Genomic DNA, 18548 nt, shown 5'->3' on the forward strand with positions numbered 1-18548 from the left:
ACATTTTGTGCTTCAAGCAGTGCTTCTGTTTTACACATATCCTTGGTGTGGCAGCAATGATACGAGGAGTTCAAAGAGAATTTCTGATTGTCTGGCCCTTGCACACACCCTTGTTGTTTGTGAAGTTTTTTAAACACTTGCCAAGAGTAACTGCTCTCCATGAATATCACGGAAGCATATTATCAGATTGCAATCAGGCCCTTGCCTATTTTTGAGTATGCTTAAGCCTGGCTAAAAATTGGTCTAAGAATAGTGAAAAGCATCGTGGTAGATTAGGTAGATAGGCAGACAGACAGACATGCACTGGAGATACGCTATTTCTGAGGTCAATGAGAGCAGCTCTCCTTCGACCAGGTGACCAGACAGGCATTCCATCTTTCTTACCCTGTAATGCATTTTCAAAATACATCAGATGACTCATCCTGAAAATGCTTATTTCTCTCCATGAGCAGTATTGAAACCATAGGTGGTTCATTCAGCCACAGGCCGTTATGATTTGTATAGCTAAACAGTAAGCAGGTTAACCCAACTTCAGGTTCAACTATGCTACTAGAAAGCATTTGATGACTGAAAGAGAAGTTCACCTCAGACTTGCAGAATGGCAACCGTTATGAAAGAAAAGCAATGACAAAATAAGGGGGTAACATAATTTGGTATCGTACAGTCAAGACTGCTGGCAGTTTTTGCATCACTACTAACTAACCTGAGAAACTTGTAACACAGCTCCCCACTGCATCCTATTACTTGCCGTGTTACTGAAGCTACAAAATTCTGTTGTCATTGGTGCTGCCTCACTCTTCCATCTCCCAGAAAATGGGTGAGAAGTCCTTGCTTGAGCTTGCTGGTGATGGTGCACCCCCATCACATCGCATATGGATGGAGATAGTTCCTATCTCTCTCTCCTGCTGGCATTCTGTTTAATGGTTTTATTACTCTGACTTTTTCTGCCTGTACAGCTTTAAAGCTAGGAAGGCAATATTTCATAATTAGTATGTTTTGAGGTACGATTATAGACCATAATTACACTTGCTTTGGCTGAAGAGGTAAACATGGGTGAGATTGTGATTGGGGTGCTTAGACAGGGTCATAACTCTCTATTCCCTGTTAGTAGCATGGTGGTCATTAGTTGTAAAATAATGAGAGCAAACCTTATACTACAACACAAGAAGTAGGTATCTGTGACTGCGATACCATGTTTTATATACATTACGGCTTGATGGCTCGGTTGAGCTAAACTCTGGAAGAGAGTTTGGATATCTAACTGAATTCCTTTTTTTTTTTTTCTTCACAGAGTATGGTAAGCACGGGAAGTCTACATCTGGGATCAGAATTCAAACAATGTTGTGAAACCACGGCAGTTGTTTCACTTGGAGGAAGGGAAAAAAAGCCCCAACAACAGAAAGGCAAAACTTGGAGAACTTCATTTGTGACTTCAGATGTGGGATTCCACAGTAGAATATGCCGTAACATGCAACCAGATACCTTAACAATGCTAACTTACATTGCAGTTTGGAGGTAAGACAGGTATTTTCCTTCCAGTCTAATATTCTGCAGTTTTCAAATCAGTTTAATGGGACATCATAGGAAAAGAGCTGCTGCAGTAACACCTCACTTCTGTATACGCTAGTGTGTGCACAATTAAAAAGGTAGCACTCATACATGGCACATACATAAGCGATGTCCATTAATTATGCTGTAGCATCAGGTTAGTTAACTCATGTAAGACAAAGTAATGGAGCACACAGATGTGTGCTCATCAGAGGAGTGCACTCTGTTGAGGAGAGGAGATCAGCAACCTCTGTTTTTAAAGAACATTTTTTTCTAAATTGTTATTAAAACCACATAGCCAAAGTTTTTGTAATTATTAGTGCTGTGTGAGAAAGGTTCGTTTGTACTCGCAAGTAGATATTCAAGTTGCAGCTGCTGCAATTAATGAAAGAATGAAAGGTGGAAATGATGATGGGGAGCTATGTGATGATGGAAGTTGTGGAAAGCTTTGAAGAATATGAAAAAGAGATAGCCATCAATTTTCATATTCTTAAAATGACTGTAATGAACCCTAAGAAAAAGTCTCCAGACTTTTCCAGCTGTGCCCATAGTCTTTCCTATGCTGCAACAAAACACACAGCAACAAGGAGGCACGATTAAGGAACGTGGCATATGATTTACTTCCGCTTAGCAGCGCCAAGTGCACAACTCGGTGTTCACCATAAGCCAAAGGAACACTCAGCAATTCCAAGTAACATTTTTCTTTTGGGAAATAAAAGAATTGGCAGACTATCCTAGAAAATTCAGTTATAAAAGCTTTGTAAATGCCAGTTTATGTTTCTGTGGTGGTATCCTGTGCCTTTAGGAGAATCAAGTTTCAATCCAATGAGATTTGTGAAAACAGGGAAACTAAACCTACTGGTTTTCCATTGCACAGAGAATCATAGAATCATAGAATAGTTAGGGTTGGAAGGGACCTTAAGATCATCTAATTCCAACCCCCTGCCATGGGCAGGGACACCTTACGCTAAATCATATCACCCAAGGCCTCGTCCAACCTGGCCTTGAACACTGCCAGGGATGGAGCATTCACAACCTCCCTGGGCAACCCATTCCAGTGCCTCACCACCCTAACAGGAAAGAATTTCCTCCTTATATCCAATCTAAACTTCCCCTGTTTAAGTTTTAACCCGTTACCCCTTGTCCTATCACTGCAGTCCTTAATAAAGAGTCCCTCCCCAGCATCCCTATAGGCCCCCTTCAGATACTGGAAGGCTGCTATGAGGTCTCCATGCAGCCTTCTCTTCTCCAGGCTGAACAGCCCCAACTTCCTCAGCCTGTCTTCATACAGGAGGTGCTCCAGCCCCCTGATCATCCTCGTGGCCCTCCTCTGGACTTGTTCCAACAGTTCCATGTCCTTTTTATGTTGAGGACACCAGAACTGCACACAATACTCCAGGTGAGGTCTCACAAGAGCAGAGTAAAGGGACAGGATCACCTCCTTTGACCTGCTGGTCACGCTCCTTTTGATGCAGCCCAGGATACGGTTGGCTTTCTGGGCTGCGAGCACACACTGAAGCCGGCTCATGTTCATTTTCTCACCAACCAACACCCCCAAGTCCTTCTCCACAGGGCTGCTCTGAATCTCTTCTCTGCCCAACCTATAGCTGTGCCTGGGATTGCTCTGACCCAGGTGCAGGACCTTGCACTTGGCATGGTTAAACTTCATGAGGTTGGCATCAGCCCACCTCACAAGTGTGTCAAGGTCCCTCTGGATGGCATTCCTTCCCTCCAGCGTATCAACCGAACCACACAGCTTGGTGTTACTGGCAAACTTGCTGAGGGTGCACTCAATCCCACTGTCCATGTCAGCGACGAAGATGTTGAACAAGACCGACCCCAACGCTGATCCCTGAAGGACACCACTCGTTACTGGTCTCCAGCTGGACATTGAGCCTTACTAAGCAGGTTCCTGAAGAGGCCAAAGTCTGCTCTTTTGAAGTCCAGGGCAGTGAGCTTGCTGCACGCTCTTCTCACTGTCCTGAGGATCTCAAATTCGAGCATCTCATGATCGCTGCATCCAAGGCTGCCCTGGAGAGTCACATTTCCAACGAGCCCTTCCCTGTTGGTGAGCACGAGGTCAAGCACGACACCTCTCCTTGTCGGCTCCTCTGTTACTTGCAGAAGGAAGTTGTCTTCCACACAATCGAGGAACCTCCTGGATTGCTTGTGCCGGGCCGTACCGTCCTTCCAGCTGATGTCAGGGTGGTTGAAGTCACCCATGAGAACAAGGCCCTGTGAGCGTGAGGCTTTTCCTATCTGTCTATGGAGTGCTTCATCCGCAGGTTCTCCTTGAGCAGGCGGTCTGTAACAGATCCCCACAGTAATGTCTCCCATAGCTATAGTCCCTTTAACCCTGACCCACAAACTCTCTGTGGACTGCTCACCTGTCCCCAGACAGAGTTCCATACTCTCCAGCCTATCCCTAACATAAAGGGCAACTCCCCCCCCCACCTGCCGGGCCTGTCTTTTCTAAAGAGTCTGTAACCTTCCATTCCAACACTCCAGTCATAGGAGCCAATCCCACCATGTTTCTGTGATGCCTATTATATCATACCCCTTAGACGTGCACACATCTCTAATTCCTCTTCTTTGTTCCCCATGCTACGGGCATTTGTATAGAGGCATCTGAGCCGAGCTCCAAATGAAGCCAGCTCATTGGCTGGAGCGGCTGGGATATCTCTATATTGCTCCGAGCATTTATTATAGGTTCTGGCAACTGACTGGGTGTGTTGGGATGGAATGATGCCCCCCTCCCCCAACACATCTAGAGAAGGCCAGATCCGATAATATTTTAAAGACAATATTCTGTCCAACACTATGGTTACTTCACCACTGACGGTTCCCGTGCTGAGAACTGCAGAGGGTGCTACTGTTGATAAAAATCTGTGTAGCACAGCACTGGAATTAAGGATCCATGTTGTCTTGGACAATACTAGAAGCATTCAGAGATCAAAGCCACAATTTCACTCCAAGTTACTTTGTCTTCCTGACTGTTCTAGTATGAGTTAAAAATACCATAGTGGTTTGTTTGTTTTTTTTTCTCTAGTTTTGAAATGTGATTTGCATTCCTCACATCTTTTTTTTTGATTCATCTGGGTCTTGACCGAGGTCTTAGAGCTGTGGTTCAGGGTCACGAGAAGTCTGTTGTTATGGGTATGAGCAGCATTTAAGAAAACATTCAGCTGCGAGGTACTGATCCAGAGTTTACATTGCCACTTCAAATGTGTTAAAAAATCAAAATGCACGCAGCCTAACAGATTTAACACATGCTCAGAGAATGTGATTATGACAGCATTTGTTTTCCAGCATAAAAACCAGACAGGCTGCTCCCCTGTATCTTGTATTGTGGCCAAGTCATGTGCCTACTTCTGATCTGGATGAAGTTGGTGCTCAGATCAGCTGGGGGTACACCCAGCCATTGCTAATGACAGTACAGCCACAGCCTTGCTGGCAGCAGCTCCATTTCTGTACGGAGTTAATGGCTGCAAATAGTTAAACTTACTTTCTTATGGCAGAGGAACTGAACTTCTGGGGGCTGATAGCTGTTCCTGACCAATGTCAGCACTCATGCTGGTACTTGGAAGCAGCTCTAATTATCCTGACCAGGAGGGACTGGAGTGTTGCTAACTCAGAGCAAAATGAACTGCTGCTAATGGGTGCACCTCAGAACACAGAAACCCAGAGACATCTGTTTCATCTTTTTGCACTCCTATAGCTAAACAATGCCACATATACACAGCATAACAAATCAATCAGTTTGATCCTGCATCTTTAATTGCAATTTGTACTTGGAATCTAAATTTAAAACTATTATTACTCTCTAGGATTATTCAGAAGTGTTTTAGAAGACTGCTAGCTTAGAAGGAGAATCGGAACTGAAAAAAAACAGATTGAAAACCTATGCATATATTGCAGCTGATGCTGCAATCCAACCACAAAGTTGCAAACTGAAGAACCTTGCCAAATACAACGGAAAGCCTGTGCCAAAACAGAAGGGTGGCTCTTTACAGCAAGAATCTATAAGGTTATTAAGTACTGTCAGAGCTACAGAACCATCAAAAGCCTTTGGCTCAGGTTCCTCTTCTTACTGGACCTGGCCAAATGAAACAGAACCTAGATTTTAAGGAAGGCAAATCAGAAAATATTCTTGGGGGAGAATAAATACATTTTGTTTTAAGATGGAACAGGTAGTAATACAACAAATTGGGAAGTCATTTAAAGGTTCATAGATACGTTATATATAGCTAGAAATAATCAGCACAGGTCTGATCATCTAATGAAAAATTTAAGGTAACAATCTTTCTTTATATAAGCAATGATAAGGTTTCTGCATTATTTCATGAGTTCTTGCATCCTCAGGAAAAGGCTATCCTTTATGTTTTATTCTCCTTTATGTCCCAGAAACTGCAAGGAGAAACCCACCCTTTTATGTGAGCTCTCACTTTTAAGCATTTTACTGCTGCCCTTTGGGTAAGTCTCCTTCACGATACCTAGCATGAATATGTGTTTGAATACGTAACTTTGTTCACGTTGAAGAATGCAGAAGGGGGAATGTCAGTGTATAGTAGTTTGTAGCAGCGATGTGCTAAAGCTACATGTACTAAAAATAACATGGATCTATTTCTAAGTAACAGTAGCCCATAGTTTGAGAATAATGGACTAATGTAAAGGTTTGACCTCCTCCACTCTCTCCCAGAGAGCACTGGAGACTCTAAGTAGAAGATAAAGAACTTATTGATCATAAAAGCTGTTGCTATGTTATGCTTGCAGAAATCTTATTTTAAATCATTCAAAATTTAAATAAAACTTAGTATATTTAAATATATTCTAAAGGATTTAATGTATATATTATGAAAAAGGTTGTCTGAAATGGGAAATATTAGTTATTTTATATGTCATTTTGAGAACAAATGAATCAGTGTTCGTAAGATCTGAAAATGATTTAATAAGCTAAAAATTTCCATGTACTGCAATTAGAAGTATTTCTTTAATCATAGAACCTTAGCTCAGGTTGGAAGGGACCTCAGGGCATCTGGTCCAACCTTTCAGTGCTTTATCTAGAACTTTGTCCAGTCGCATCATGAAAACGGCCAGTTATGGGGGACTTCACCACATCCCTGGTGATTGATTGTTCTCACTGTATAAAGTTTGTTTCTTAAGATGAAGTGCACATCCTTTTCTCCATTTAGCAGTGTATGTACAAAGCCCATTAAAGTTAAGACATGTTTTGCACTATTAATGTCACCTTTGCTTTCATACCATACTGGTCATACTCAACCAGTCTCCAGTAATGCAAATGTTGGTAGTATTATATTTGTATAGACTGATCAGCTTCAAGTATAATAACTGAATCTTTGGCAAAAGCTGAGGTACTACTTACTTAATGATAAAAGGGTATCATTTTTACTGTAGTAAAAAAGTGTCATAAACTGAGTAAAGATGTATAAAGAACACTTTCCTTTTCAGTCAAGATACATACATGCAAATCTCCACATTATGACCCTGGGTAAAGTAGCATAAAACTAGAGCATGAAAGAAGAGTGGGCTATGAAGTGACTGTGTGGTTGGTTCAAAGTGATGATTTCGTGGCCTCTTACTTACAGAAATGACTATCATCACATGAGCAGAAAGCATAAGCCAGAAATCTCTTGTTCTTATTTGCTCTGACATTTGCCCCTGTGGCTGATCTACTCCTAGGGACGTACACGCAGGCACTGCCGGCATCTCCGCTTTGCTGTCACCCTGTTGAAAAGAGCCAAACTAAACAAACTGAAGCATCTCTCTGGAGCCAGTTATTGACGCGAACTCTGGTTTTCAGTAGACAAGAAAGTAATGTTTTGTAAATGTTTCAGCTGGGTCCTTTTATAAAAGCAACAAACAGGCTTGTGCTGCTTTGAAGTGCCCTTGTGCTGTCTTCATTCCTTCTTAAGTGGACCCAGATTTCCACACAGATGGTGATAGAACATCATTAGCACTTAAAGGAAAAGCACATCTGGAACCTCTATCAAATTTTGCCACCATTTGGTTCAAATTTCATACGTTGCAAGTAAAACTCCTTTGAGGTGGTCCAAGGTCTTGATAAAACCTAGAAAACACTGAAGTACTTCTGTTCATCCAGCAAGAAGAACTTAGGCCTTCTGCACTGTGGATGCTGGATTTGTGTCCAAGAAATTAGGAATATACAAAAATCTCACTGGTTCTGTACATATCTAATTTTAGCTAAATGCTAAGCAAGCTAACAACATGTTGAAGCTATGTACATTGGCTACATATTTGCTAATGACTGGAAAAAAATAAGGAATTCAATAAACCATCTGAATTGCTTGCAGTTTCTGAGAAATGATCTAAGCCATTTCAGCTCAAAAAGCTTTTCTGATGCATTCATTATACTCTTGTATCCAGGTTTCTAAAGAATTCACAGAAGAAAATTCAGAAACAGATGGATTATCAACATATTCAACAAGTTTTTTCTATCTAGACTTTGATGAGAATGTACGTGAGTCTTCCTGGAGTTATTTGGCAAGTACACTTCCAAAGATTGTCTGCATTTGTATTCTCCTACCAAAAGCACTCAAACTATATACAGAGTACAACTGTACCTAAAATATAAAACTGCTCTTCTCACTAAGAGACAACAAACAACAGAGCTACGCTTAGAAAAGCAACTGATGGAGGTTTCAAGGAAACTCAATCTGTCACCTTGCAGTTACACACATCTAGTCTCTCAGTTTGCTTTGGAGAAGGTTGAGCCTTAAAGTCTAGGTACAAACAAGGCAGTAATTCTCTCCGTAACGTTTGTGCAGATTTCCAGCTGTAGATGAGAAAATTATCTATCTTCCAAATCAAAACTGAGGATGACTTGTTATCTTACCCAAGAGGGTTGCATAAAGACAGGTATGTTCTTCTTCTAAGTAGAGTCTGACACAGGTAGCATAAACTTACTGGCATGTGACACAGATCTGGTTATACAAACAAGCAAATCAACAAAACCCTAAGCCCCCCTCCGCTTTGAAATGTACTTTATTTGAAAACATTAAACTGTGTGTCACACATGTATGTAACTGCAGTTAGTTTTAAGTGTATTGCAGAATTCTCCAAAATTGCTTACATTAATATACAAGGATACATAACAAAGTATTTTATTAAAATAAAAAGCTTTAATACTTTCGCATTTAAGATTTAGCAGAAAATAACTGCTACAAACATGCTACAACGACATACACTTTCAAAAAGTTTTCAGTGCTTTCTTTCAAAGTTCAGCATTTTGGTAAAAATAAGTTTTTCTGTATATACTTCAAAAGTTGGCTATCATAATACTGATATAAAATACTTCATGTAGACTAAGGTCAGGTGCATAAAATACAGTAAGTAATAAAACATACTGTTTGTATAAACATTTAAAGTATAAATTTCATTAGATAACATGCAAATACTGCAATATTTTAAATGGCACTTAAATATAGATACTGAGATTCTTTATAATTTTGCATCCAATATGAGTTTCTGAAATGTACAAAACTATAAAAAGAACATACTTCTTCACTGAAGTCAGGTACTAGTATAGAGCTTGATTGTCATTTTATGAGCACTGAGCCCAGTGTCCTGTAAATCTTCACCAGTCCAGGTAAAGACGTCTACTGAAATAGGCCCACTGCTCATTAGTTTTCTTCATTATAAAATATGAAAGCATATTTACATGAGAACAAACTCTTAAATTTTGGTAAGTAAGTAGCAGCAACTTGTTTCTTCCAAAAAATGATGTTTAAAATAGGTGCATGTTCTTTGTTGTCACTGTTACGCATCTAAGTAATATAGAATTAACATTCTTCAATAAACTCAAAACACTGTTTTCTTCATTGCTGAGAAAAACCCCTGTAAGATCCCTTCTTGCACAAATCATAAGTCCGTAGTATCAGAACCTTCCAAAGTATTTTTGCTTCCAAGATGAATGGAAAACAATCTGATTGTGCTGAAACAGCCATCTGACTAGTAACCAATAAAAGAATAATCTTTTCAACATTATTCCAAATACAATAGTTCTTCATTGAAAAATATTAGTTCATGAAATCTTCTACAATTTTTGTTTCCTGGTTTAGTGACCAACAATTCTGAAAGTCCTTCACAATATAAACAACTGCCATATTCATGCATTAAGCAGTTACATATAATATATTAATGCTGACAAAGTGAATAAAAGGCTTATGAACAGGGAGTGCAGAACTGGCACCACTTTAACAGAAGGAGAAGAAATGCTAAATGAAACTTGTACTTGAGACGCAATTAGAGCTGACAGTGGCACATGTGATGCTAATGTTGGACTGTCTGAATTTATCAGTGACTCTATCTTTTCTGCTTCTTTATTGCAGGCTTCAATCTAAGGAAACAAAGAAAAGGTTATTATTTCTCTTTTTGCCATGGAAGAACATATCCTCACTGGTTTTGCACAGGTTAACAAGCAGAAAGTAAAAAATTAATCAACAGTTCCAAGATGATAATAATGCAACACATAGGTAAAGCCTTCGTTCTATTGCTCGTAACTGTTCCTAAAATAATACTGTAAGAACTCTGAGCTGCATTTGTTGGCTTACCTCTAGACTTGAGTAGCGTGAGCATTAGGTTTTTGTTTGCTAGCATGAACTAGCTATGACACAGCAAGCTGGGCAGCTTATCAGAATGTTATTTCCTTTTTAGTGTCGTAATAGCATTTTGGGATCTCCCAGCACTTTTTACCGTAAAATGGAAAGGAATATTAAATCCAGGATGGTCTCAGAGTAGTATTAACAGATCCTCTCTGGTATGAACAACTGCTTGACATCAAGATGCTTACAACATATTAATAAGATCAGTATACGTGATGTGCTTCAGCCTAATATCACATATGCTTCAATCTACTTTAACCTTGACACCAGAGACAACCATTTCATATGCAAGTATACATTTAACATAATTAATATTCATGGAAGAGGCCAGTAAAGATATTTTATTTTTATCAGTTTACGTTTTCTGTTGTTTTTGCCATAGAAAGTTGAGGGTTCCGCATTTATTGATTTTAAAACAAAAATGATACTACTTTACCCTTGGCCTTCCTTCACCTCTCCCCTGTAATTACCCACACGCAAAAGCCTCTTATGAGAAAAGCAGAATTCTCAAGACACATTTTACCACCCGTAACAGTAGCCACTCAGATTTGGGTCAACAGAGAAATCCCCTCAGATTCAGTACACAAAACCCCACACAATTTAAAACCTGCTATATTGAAAAATTGTGAAGTGTACACACATGAAAATGAAGTCCATGCTGGGTGAACAAAATAACATTGTTTACCTGCAGTGGTTTGGGGTTTTGATCCACAGGAATGATGAGAATCACAATTTCAGATTCTATACTTAAGTATCCAAACACATCACACTGTGGCACTGAGACATGCAGGCGGATTTTTTCAAGTATGTCAAGTACTGTTATAGGCTTTTTATTTGTTACCTGGAACAAAACAAATTACTTCATGCATGGTATCTGTTACAGCAGCTTGTACTCCCATGCTGGGAAACAAAAGGCAGAGCAGCCCTACCAGCTGGCACTCCTTTACCATCACAACAGCCCATTCCAAGAGCCACCAGAAATGAAGAGCTGTGGTTTTGTGAAGACACAGATACGTCTATAAATATGAAAACATGGGACATTTCAACATCACTACGTAACTACTGGGTAAACACATTTTTTTCTTAAAATTCTCATCTCTGTTCTGCTGTCTGTATCTGACAGTTTGATTGTAGACGCTCAGTCTGTTAAAGGAATGCCACACCTTTACTCCAGGTCACTTCTGGATGTGTTTAACAACATAGATAGACATCAACACAAATACTTGTGACTTCCTGTCATCCTATTGTGTTCTGTTTTCTAGCTTCAACTTCAAGAAATCCATCCTTCTTACCCTACTGCAACTTTGTTTCTTTTAAGACCCCTGGTGCAGGACCTTAACAAATGGAAAACTGGGAAATCTTATTAAGACTACATGAATCAAATTTGCAAGCTGTCACACAACACTTACATTTTTACCAGATCTTTGAGGGATTTGTGCATCATAGCCCCATTAAAACGTAGTCTGACACTCTGACTGATTAGCAAATCCTGTTCAAACAGTCTTAGAACAGAAGCACATGGATACTTCAAGGGTGATGGGTAATGTCAAACTTAGATTTTAATGTCTTAGGTCAGAAATCTAGTAGATCATATTAGCATTTCAGCAATCTCTATTTTTTTTTCTCTGTATAGATGCTGTCTTTTGTTTCCTGCTGTCTTTACAAAAAAGGCCAGAAGGGGGAAGGTTATGTAAAGGAGGGGGGAGGGAAGGGAAAAACGTCAATTTGTAGAACTTTTTTTCTCAAGTTTTTTCTCATATGAACCACCTGTCTGAACTAAGATAGGCATACAGTGCTGCTCCTTGCCTTCTTGGTTTGGTTAAAGTGTGTGTTAGCATTCCTAGCAATGATTTCATCTATCTGAGACTTAAACATCTCCAGTAGGATGGATGCATATGCTATATATACATACACTGTCAAAAGAGCGAGCTGCACACCAGTCCTGTAGCTTTATTGATGAAATCAGAGGAGATCAATATTACTAACATTAAATTAATGTAGATGAAAAAAGTATCGAATCTACTCAAATACACAGCTGAGTATTTTCTATGGTATTATTAGGAGATATTTGCTGGCTAGAATAACAAAGGCACAGAGCTTCTAACTCCCTAAGCTCAGGGTAGTGTCACACCAGGCAGTCTCTAGGTGGCTGTGACCAAGTTCGAGATGGTCTCTGGGGGCTTATTGACGACCCCTGAATGAAGTTTTCAAAGGAGAAGGCTTCAATCAAACTTCAGTAACTTCTAGTATTTGCTAAGAGAATGCTGACTTGAATGTTTGAGAGATCACATATTTTACATGTAAAGAGATACATACGTTTATAGGAGTTCTGAAAACTTGAAGACTGTGTATTGTGGTGTTAGATGAGCAAGACGAGGAAGTCAGCAAGACTGCCCTGCCTCTCCTCCCTGAACTAGAGTCCAGCAGCATTCAGCTGGTGGAAACTACACTCCTGGGGGTGTTACAAGTCAGCTGAGCAAGCTGCTTGAATGGGAGCTAACTTGCTTTGAGGGGGAGCTAACTTGCTTTGAGCAGGGGGTTGGACTAAAAGATCTCCAGGGGTCATGCTCAGGTTAAATTACTCTATGTTTTGACAGTTATCTCTACTTCTAAAGATACAAATTAATGCGATTTTATGCTGTTTTGGTGAAATTATTTCTTGATATTTAAAAATTGTAAATTGTGCAGATGCAAGCATGAGTTATTTTGCTTTACTAGTCATGATCATATTACTCTATTTTGTTGTGATCGCATGCCAAAAATCAAGCATTCTGCTCTGTTCCATATACTGAAGCATAAAAGCAGGGGTCAATGAAGTGCAATCCTTTTATACACCATATGGGGAGTCTGTTGTGTAGCATGTTGTATTCACTTATCAACATGAGAAGAGCCATCTTACACTGGAGGTTTTCAGAAAGCAGCAATGAAGGGATGCTGTGTCTAACTTAAGGAGATGTTAAATTAAAATCGAGCATTTTAGTTGATGAGCAGCAAAATCAGTCACAGCTATCAAGGTAACCCAAAGAATGTAAACCAATCCAATTTAAAACATAGACAATGTCAGAACTAAGTTCCCTACATTAGGAAATAGTGAACTAGCAAAATAATCTTAACAGAAAGGCCATAAATAACAAGTATATGCTGTCTTTTACAGCCATGGGATAGATTCATTTCCCATCTCATTTGTCTTTACTACTAGAAGACATTTAAATTGCAAACTTGAATGTGCTTGTTTGTGCCTACTCTTGTTTTGCTTTGCATTCTAATTCAATTTCTACACCTCAAATTGTGAAATAAAGTATAAACAGTATAAAGAAAAACCCAAACAACAAATCACACACTACCTGCTGAAAAATAATTGGTTTTATAATGTGTTAGCTGTTCAGGAGAGAGTATACAGTAACTTGGCTTTTCCATGTACCATTTAACATGGGGCATGATAAACTACTTACCCTTGCAAAAGTATCCAGCTTGTCTTTGTCATATAAGATTCTCAGCATTCCAGCACAGAGTGGACAGCATGCTCCTATGTGAATAAACAAAAATATCAGAAAAAAAAAAAAAAAAAAGGAAACAGACTTCTCTTTCAGGTAAAGAGAGGTCAATAATTAAATGTTAACTGAGAATGGAAATAGCAAAACTAACAAAGCAAAGTAAATGTTTCAATTTGACAGCAGAATTGCACTATTTCTAAGATTTTTTTTAACGTTGAAAACATAATGCAAAAGCAATCACCTTTCAACACAGAGTTACTACTATCAACATGAAGCAACAGGATGAATTTGCATTTGTTCAAAGAGGATACGTTACTGTAAGCTAAGAACCACAGGCACTTTGTGTGCAACAAGACAAGGATTTGTATGGATGCATGCAAATGCACCTACAGAAATAATTCAAGAGCTGAAATAGCTAGGACATGACAGCAACAATTATGCACATTGCAAACATTAATTTATGTAATGATACCATGTTGGTGATCAGAATATTTATAAAATAAGGAGGGGAAAATGTCTTGTCTGACAGATTTGTATTTAACACAGAAGCATGTCCTATTTCTTCTACTGTCCTTCTCACCCTTTCAGAAACCAAAGGGCTAGTACTTCAACTTTCTACCATAACTGTGTATTTAATTTACACTCCCCACTTATATGTAATTAACATTCACAGTGATTTTTATGATATTAAACATAATACCAAAGCATGAACATCCCTTTTCAAGCCTGTAAATGAGAAAAATGCATAAAACTCTTCAAAAACTAAGCTTGCTTTGCTCTGTGTATTATGTGTTGATAGTTACTGTTTCACAAAGGAAGTATTTGTGATAACAAAAAACCCCACAGTTCAGAAGAGCACAACTGCAGAACTATTCATACTGTTCCTCTTTCACAGCACTGTAAATACATATGGTATCTTACTCTGTCTTCTAATTAAATATCATCTTTGTTCTTCTGGGAACTGTATTGTGATGACAGTTTGGCATTCCAGTGTGGTATCTCTGCTGCCACTTATTAAAAATTACTCATTTGATTCCCAGTGACATTTTACCCTAGACACTACAGACGTCATTTGTTTCCCCCAAACCATTCCTATGGGTACAGCTGCAAGTTTCTAGGCTGAAGGAGCATGGCTCCTAAAGCCAGGGCCTTTCCCCCTCAGAATTACTTGGATGAGTCCTTATACTGGCTTGTTCTAGCTGTAAATGAAGATCTCTATTTCATCCTTTGTCTTAGAAGTCTCAAAGACATTATGGAACATAATATTTTAAAGCATAAGTTTTGTTCCAAATATACACCTGTTTATACACATAGCCTGGAGACTCCTACCTGCAGTAAACTTCAACAACAAATTAACATACCTGGTGCAATAACTGGTTTGCAGCCAGTAGCAGAAAGCTGGGGACATTTAACAAAGGCACACTCCGTATGAAAACTGTAGTCTGAGAGAACACCTACAGCCTGACAGTGTCCATAATAGTCAACAGCCACACGGTCAGAATAGGCAGCACAGACGCTGCTGTAGGTTTCACCATTATGTCCACATACAGGTTCCACTGATCTGCAAAACGGCTGAAAAACACAGAAATGTTTCAAAGATCAATTTATTCATGCTCTAGAAACTTCAGAGTAGTTTCAAAATTAGGAAAAACAAAGTTAATGGGAATTTGCTGCTAAGATGTCTGTCAAGCGTTCAAAAAAGTAGGAAATTAGCATAAATAATGTGCCAGTTTATGAATGGGTAATAAATGCAAAGAGTAAGTACTTAAAGGAGGTGACAGAAAAATGTAAGTTGGAATCTGTGAAACGTACAGTAAGACATGTTTTGGGAAACAACAATTTTTTTCTGTGTTTCTGCTTAAATAAAATGACCATTTAATCTACATTCACTTAAGTTAATCAGAGATTATTATAATTTGATTATGCAATAAAGTATATTTTATTCATTTACCAGTAAAACATTATTAATATTTTAATGTCTTATTAATAACTTACTTATGCCTTCCTCTCCATGTGTTTTTGTGTTCTTAAAATCTAGTGTGTGCATGTATTTCTAAGACATTGAGAAGCTATGTTTACTTCAAAAGAGTAAGATCCATTGTAAGATACCTCTGTCAAAATATTTCTTATTAAGACCTTTACAGCTAAAAAATACATTTGTTATGTCCTTTTTCTCTCAGAAAAAGGTATCTAGCATGTCATTCAACTCGCACACATGTAAAAATCTTAGAAAATAGTCATATAGTTTCTTCCCATCCTGCCTGTGCATATATATTAGTTCAACACATTGATTAGGTCAAATGCCAATAAACTTAAGCTTTTGAATATGGACAAAAGCAGACAGAATTGTTGACTCTTTGCAGACAAGGTATGACTAGTTCTTTTGTCCAAAGTCTTGTGAAATGACAGAACTCATTCCATAATTTCTTGCTAAGGTCTAAATATTTTATTAAACTAATATTTCAGTAAGTCACCATAGCTATACAATTACTGTATATCCTCTAAAATAGTAAGACAGTTACAGTTTCTATGTTACACACCTAAGCTAACAACAAAACATACAGAGGACAAGTAACTGTGAGCACTCAAATACTTTCATGTCTTGCAGTCATCTTTCCTATAAAAGCAAGAGTGAAAACTTAAAGCTACTGGTGCCAAAAACTTTGTGAACATGGATACAACTAGACATACAGCTGCTGGAGAAAACACACAGCCATGCAATATTCCTTTGATTCTTACTGTTCAAGGGCTGAACATTCTCTGAGTATCTCATGAGATATCTGATGTGCAATGAGAAGAATTATCTGTACTTAACGAGGTTGCTGAAAAAGGGCAAGAAAAAGAAGGTATAAAGACAGAAAAGCAGAAACTAAAAGTGGGTTAAAAGAACAACAGCATTTATAATACAGAAAAAGCCTGAAAAAATGTTCTGTACTTAAAAGAATATCCATCAGCTGAGAACAAGAGAACATTTCAAATTAATCTCCATAATTTGAGAAAAACCTGGAGACACATCACCTATCAATGGTAAAGCCAGTAACTTTGAAAGAGTAGCTCCTGACTTGTAAAGTGACAGAACTAGCTTGTCTACTAACGGTGTAGGAAGTGGTGGGATAGAAGAAGTAAATCTAATCCTAATCTGTCTCAGGGATTAATATGAAGACTAATCCAATCCAGACAAAGTAAAGAAGGTATTACAGAATGCTTAGTTTCCAGCAAAACTTAGGTGTAAATAGATCCTGAACAATGACCTTGGTAAACCTGGGGCACAATCACACATAACGCTAAAGCCTGTCTATGACTGGGCATTAGTATTTATTTAAAACAAGTTCGAATTGGTAAAAACTAGCATTTAACTAACCAAGGAACTGTTCTAATTACTGCTAATGTATCTCAATGCAAACTTTAATAGTGAAAAATACAGGAAGACAATATAAATATCAGAGTATTATTCCCCAGAAAAATTATGTAAAGCTTGTGACTGGTTTTGAGACAACTGTTAACTGAAGCAGAGAAACAGCTGACAAAATTCTGAATTTTTTTTTTTTTTTTTTTGGTACTAGTCAAGATTACATTTTTAAAGACTACTTTCAATGAAAACATTTTTGTAACGTATAAAACCCAGCATATTTTGAACATTAAAGAACAGAAGATTAGATATTTTTTGCTAGAACCGCTTCCTACCTGGCATGGTCCTCGGTATGCTAAAGTTTTTCCTTTTTGGTACAAAGTACACAAGTTATTGTATTCCACATTGTCTGTGTCACAAACAGGATCCCGTGTCTGGTCACAATTTAACTGCCTTGGCACACATTCATGCTGGCTACATTCAAACTTTCCAAAACTAGTCAGGCAAACTTGCTTCTTTGGTATGCACCTGCATAAAGTAATAATAACTTCATCTAAACATAAAACATTCATAAAACATTCTGAAAGGCCAATTTCAGGTCCCATCACAAAGCTGGAAATGGTTCACACCATGTTTAGTCAATGTATGTGAACACAACTGCAGATTCCTCTAAAATTTAACTTTCATACCAAGTATTTTTCAAGGGACTTTTTGAAAAGGCTTGGATAAACTTCTTTTTCTACTCCTAAGTTTCATTTTGTAAATGCATATTTAAGGAAAACTAGAGAAAACATAAAAACTGAATTGCAAGAGAAGGACATCATATTGCAGAGGTCTGGTTTCACCCTTCCTTGAGAAGGTAGTGAAAACAAGACAAGATCATATGCTTTCAATTACAAATAATAATTGGATTCTGGCTTTGTAGGTTAAGTACATTACATCACATCCAATCTTGGGGATGACTGCAAACAAATGGAAAAATCTAGTATTAACACCATTTTCTTTTATTTGGCATGTCATCCCTCTCAAGCCTTCACAGATAAGAGCAATAAACAGTAGAAATTCTATCCTCTTTATATTGAAAATGTACCTTCCATAGTCTTACCTGCAAAAAAATTGCCATATGCCCTGGAAGATGTCCCCCTGCTAGAGAAATGCCAGCCAATAGTGTTTGATGAACAGACTGATGAAAGGCCAAATGGCATTTTTAACAATCTCCTTCTCCTGTGTGTAACAACAATGCTACCACTGGATTACTTTTTCCAAGCACTGCTGGCCTCTGTATTACACATATTCCTTTTATATTAGGGAAGACTCAGAAATTCTGAGATTTAAACATTTTACAAGTAGAATCTATTTAAGATCTTACATTCCAAGTGCTTCAGAGACACTTTAAAATGAGCATGTTTAGTTTACACTATGTTATCAGACTGACCCAGAAAACTTGTACAGTCCCTTACTGAAACCACAAAATGTGGTTCTAAGCAAAATGGTATTCTGCAACTGAAAATCTTC

At 38.3% G+C, this 18548-nt stretch overlaps 1 protein-coding gene and 1 long non-coding RNA gene across 3 annotated transcripts in view; one reads left to right on the top strand and one right to left on the bottom strand.

Moving 5' to 3' along the window:
- The first annotated feature begins 962 nt into the window (after positions 1 to 962).
- LOC133267353 (uncharacterized) lies at positions 963 to 10882 on the top strand. Its single transcript, XR_009742752.1, has 3 exons — positions 963 to 1515; positions 5953 to 6021; positions 9918 to 10882. It is a non-coding gene; the product is annotated as an uncharacterized LOC133267353 (long non-coding RNA).
- The window catches only part of RECK (reversion inducing cysteine rich protein with kazal motifs), a 49174-nt gene continuing 39314 nt past the window's right edge, over positions 8689 to 18548 (bottom strand). For both annotated transcript variants that reach the window (XM_061449620.1, XM_061449618.1), the window contains 5 exons: positions 17369 to 17561; positions 15046 to 15256; positions 13643 to 13716; positions 10876 to 11031; positions 8689 to 9925 (listed from right to left, as the gene is read on the bottom strand). In XM_061449620.1, coding sequence (XP_061305604.1) covers positions 9710 to 9925; positions 10876 to 11031; positions 13643 to 13716; positions 15046 to 15256; positions 17369 to 17561 — 850 coding nt within the window. In that variant the 3' untranslated portion in view covers positions 8689 to 9709. The remainder of the gene's footprint in view (positions 9926 to 10875; positions 11032 to 13642; positions 13717 to 15045; positions 15257 to 17368; positions 17562 to 18548) is intronic.

This window comes from Pezoporus flaviventris, unplaced genomic scaffold (genome assembly GCF_033815535.1).
Source record: "Pezoporus flaviventris isolate CSIRO_AGI_PZ_B2104156 unplaced genomic scaffold, CSIRO_AGI_Pfla_v1 ptg000007l, whole genome shotgun sequence".
In the NCBI taxonomy this organism is placed as follows: Eukaryota; Metazoa; Chordata; class Aves; order Psittaciformes; family Psittacidae; genus Pezoporus; species Pezoporus flaviventris.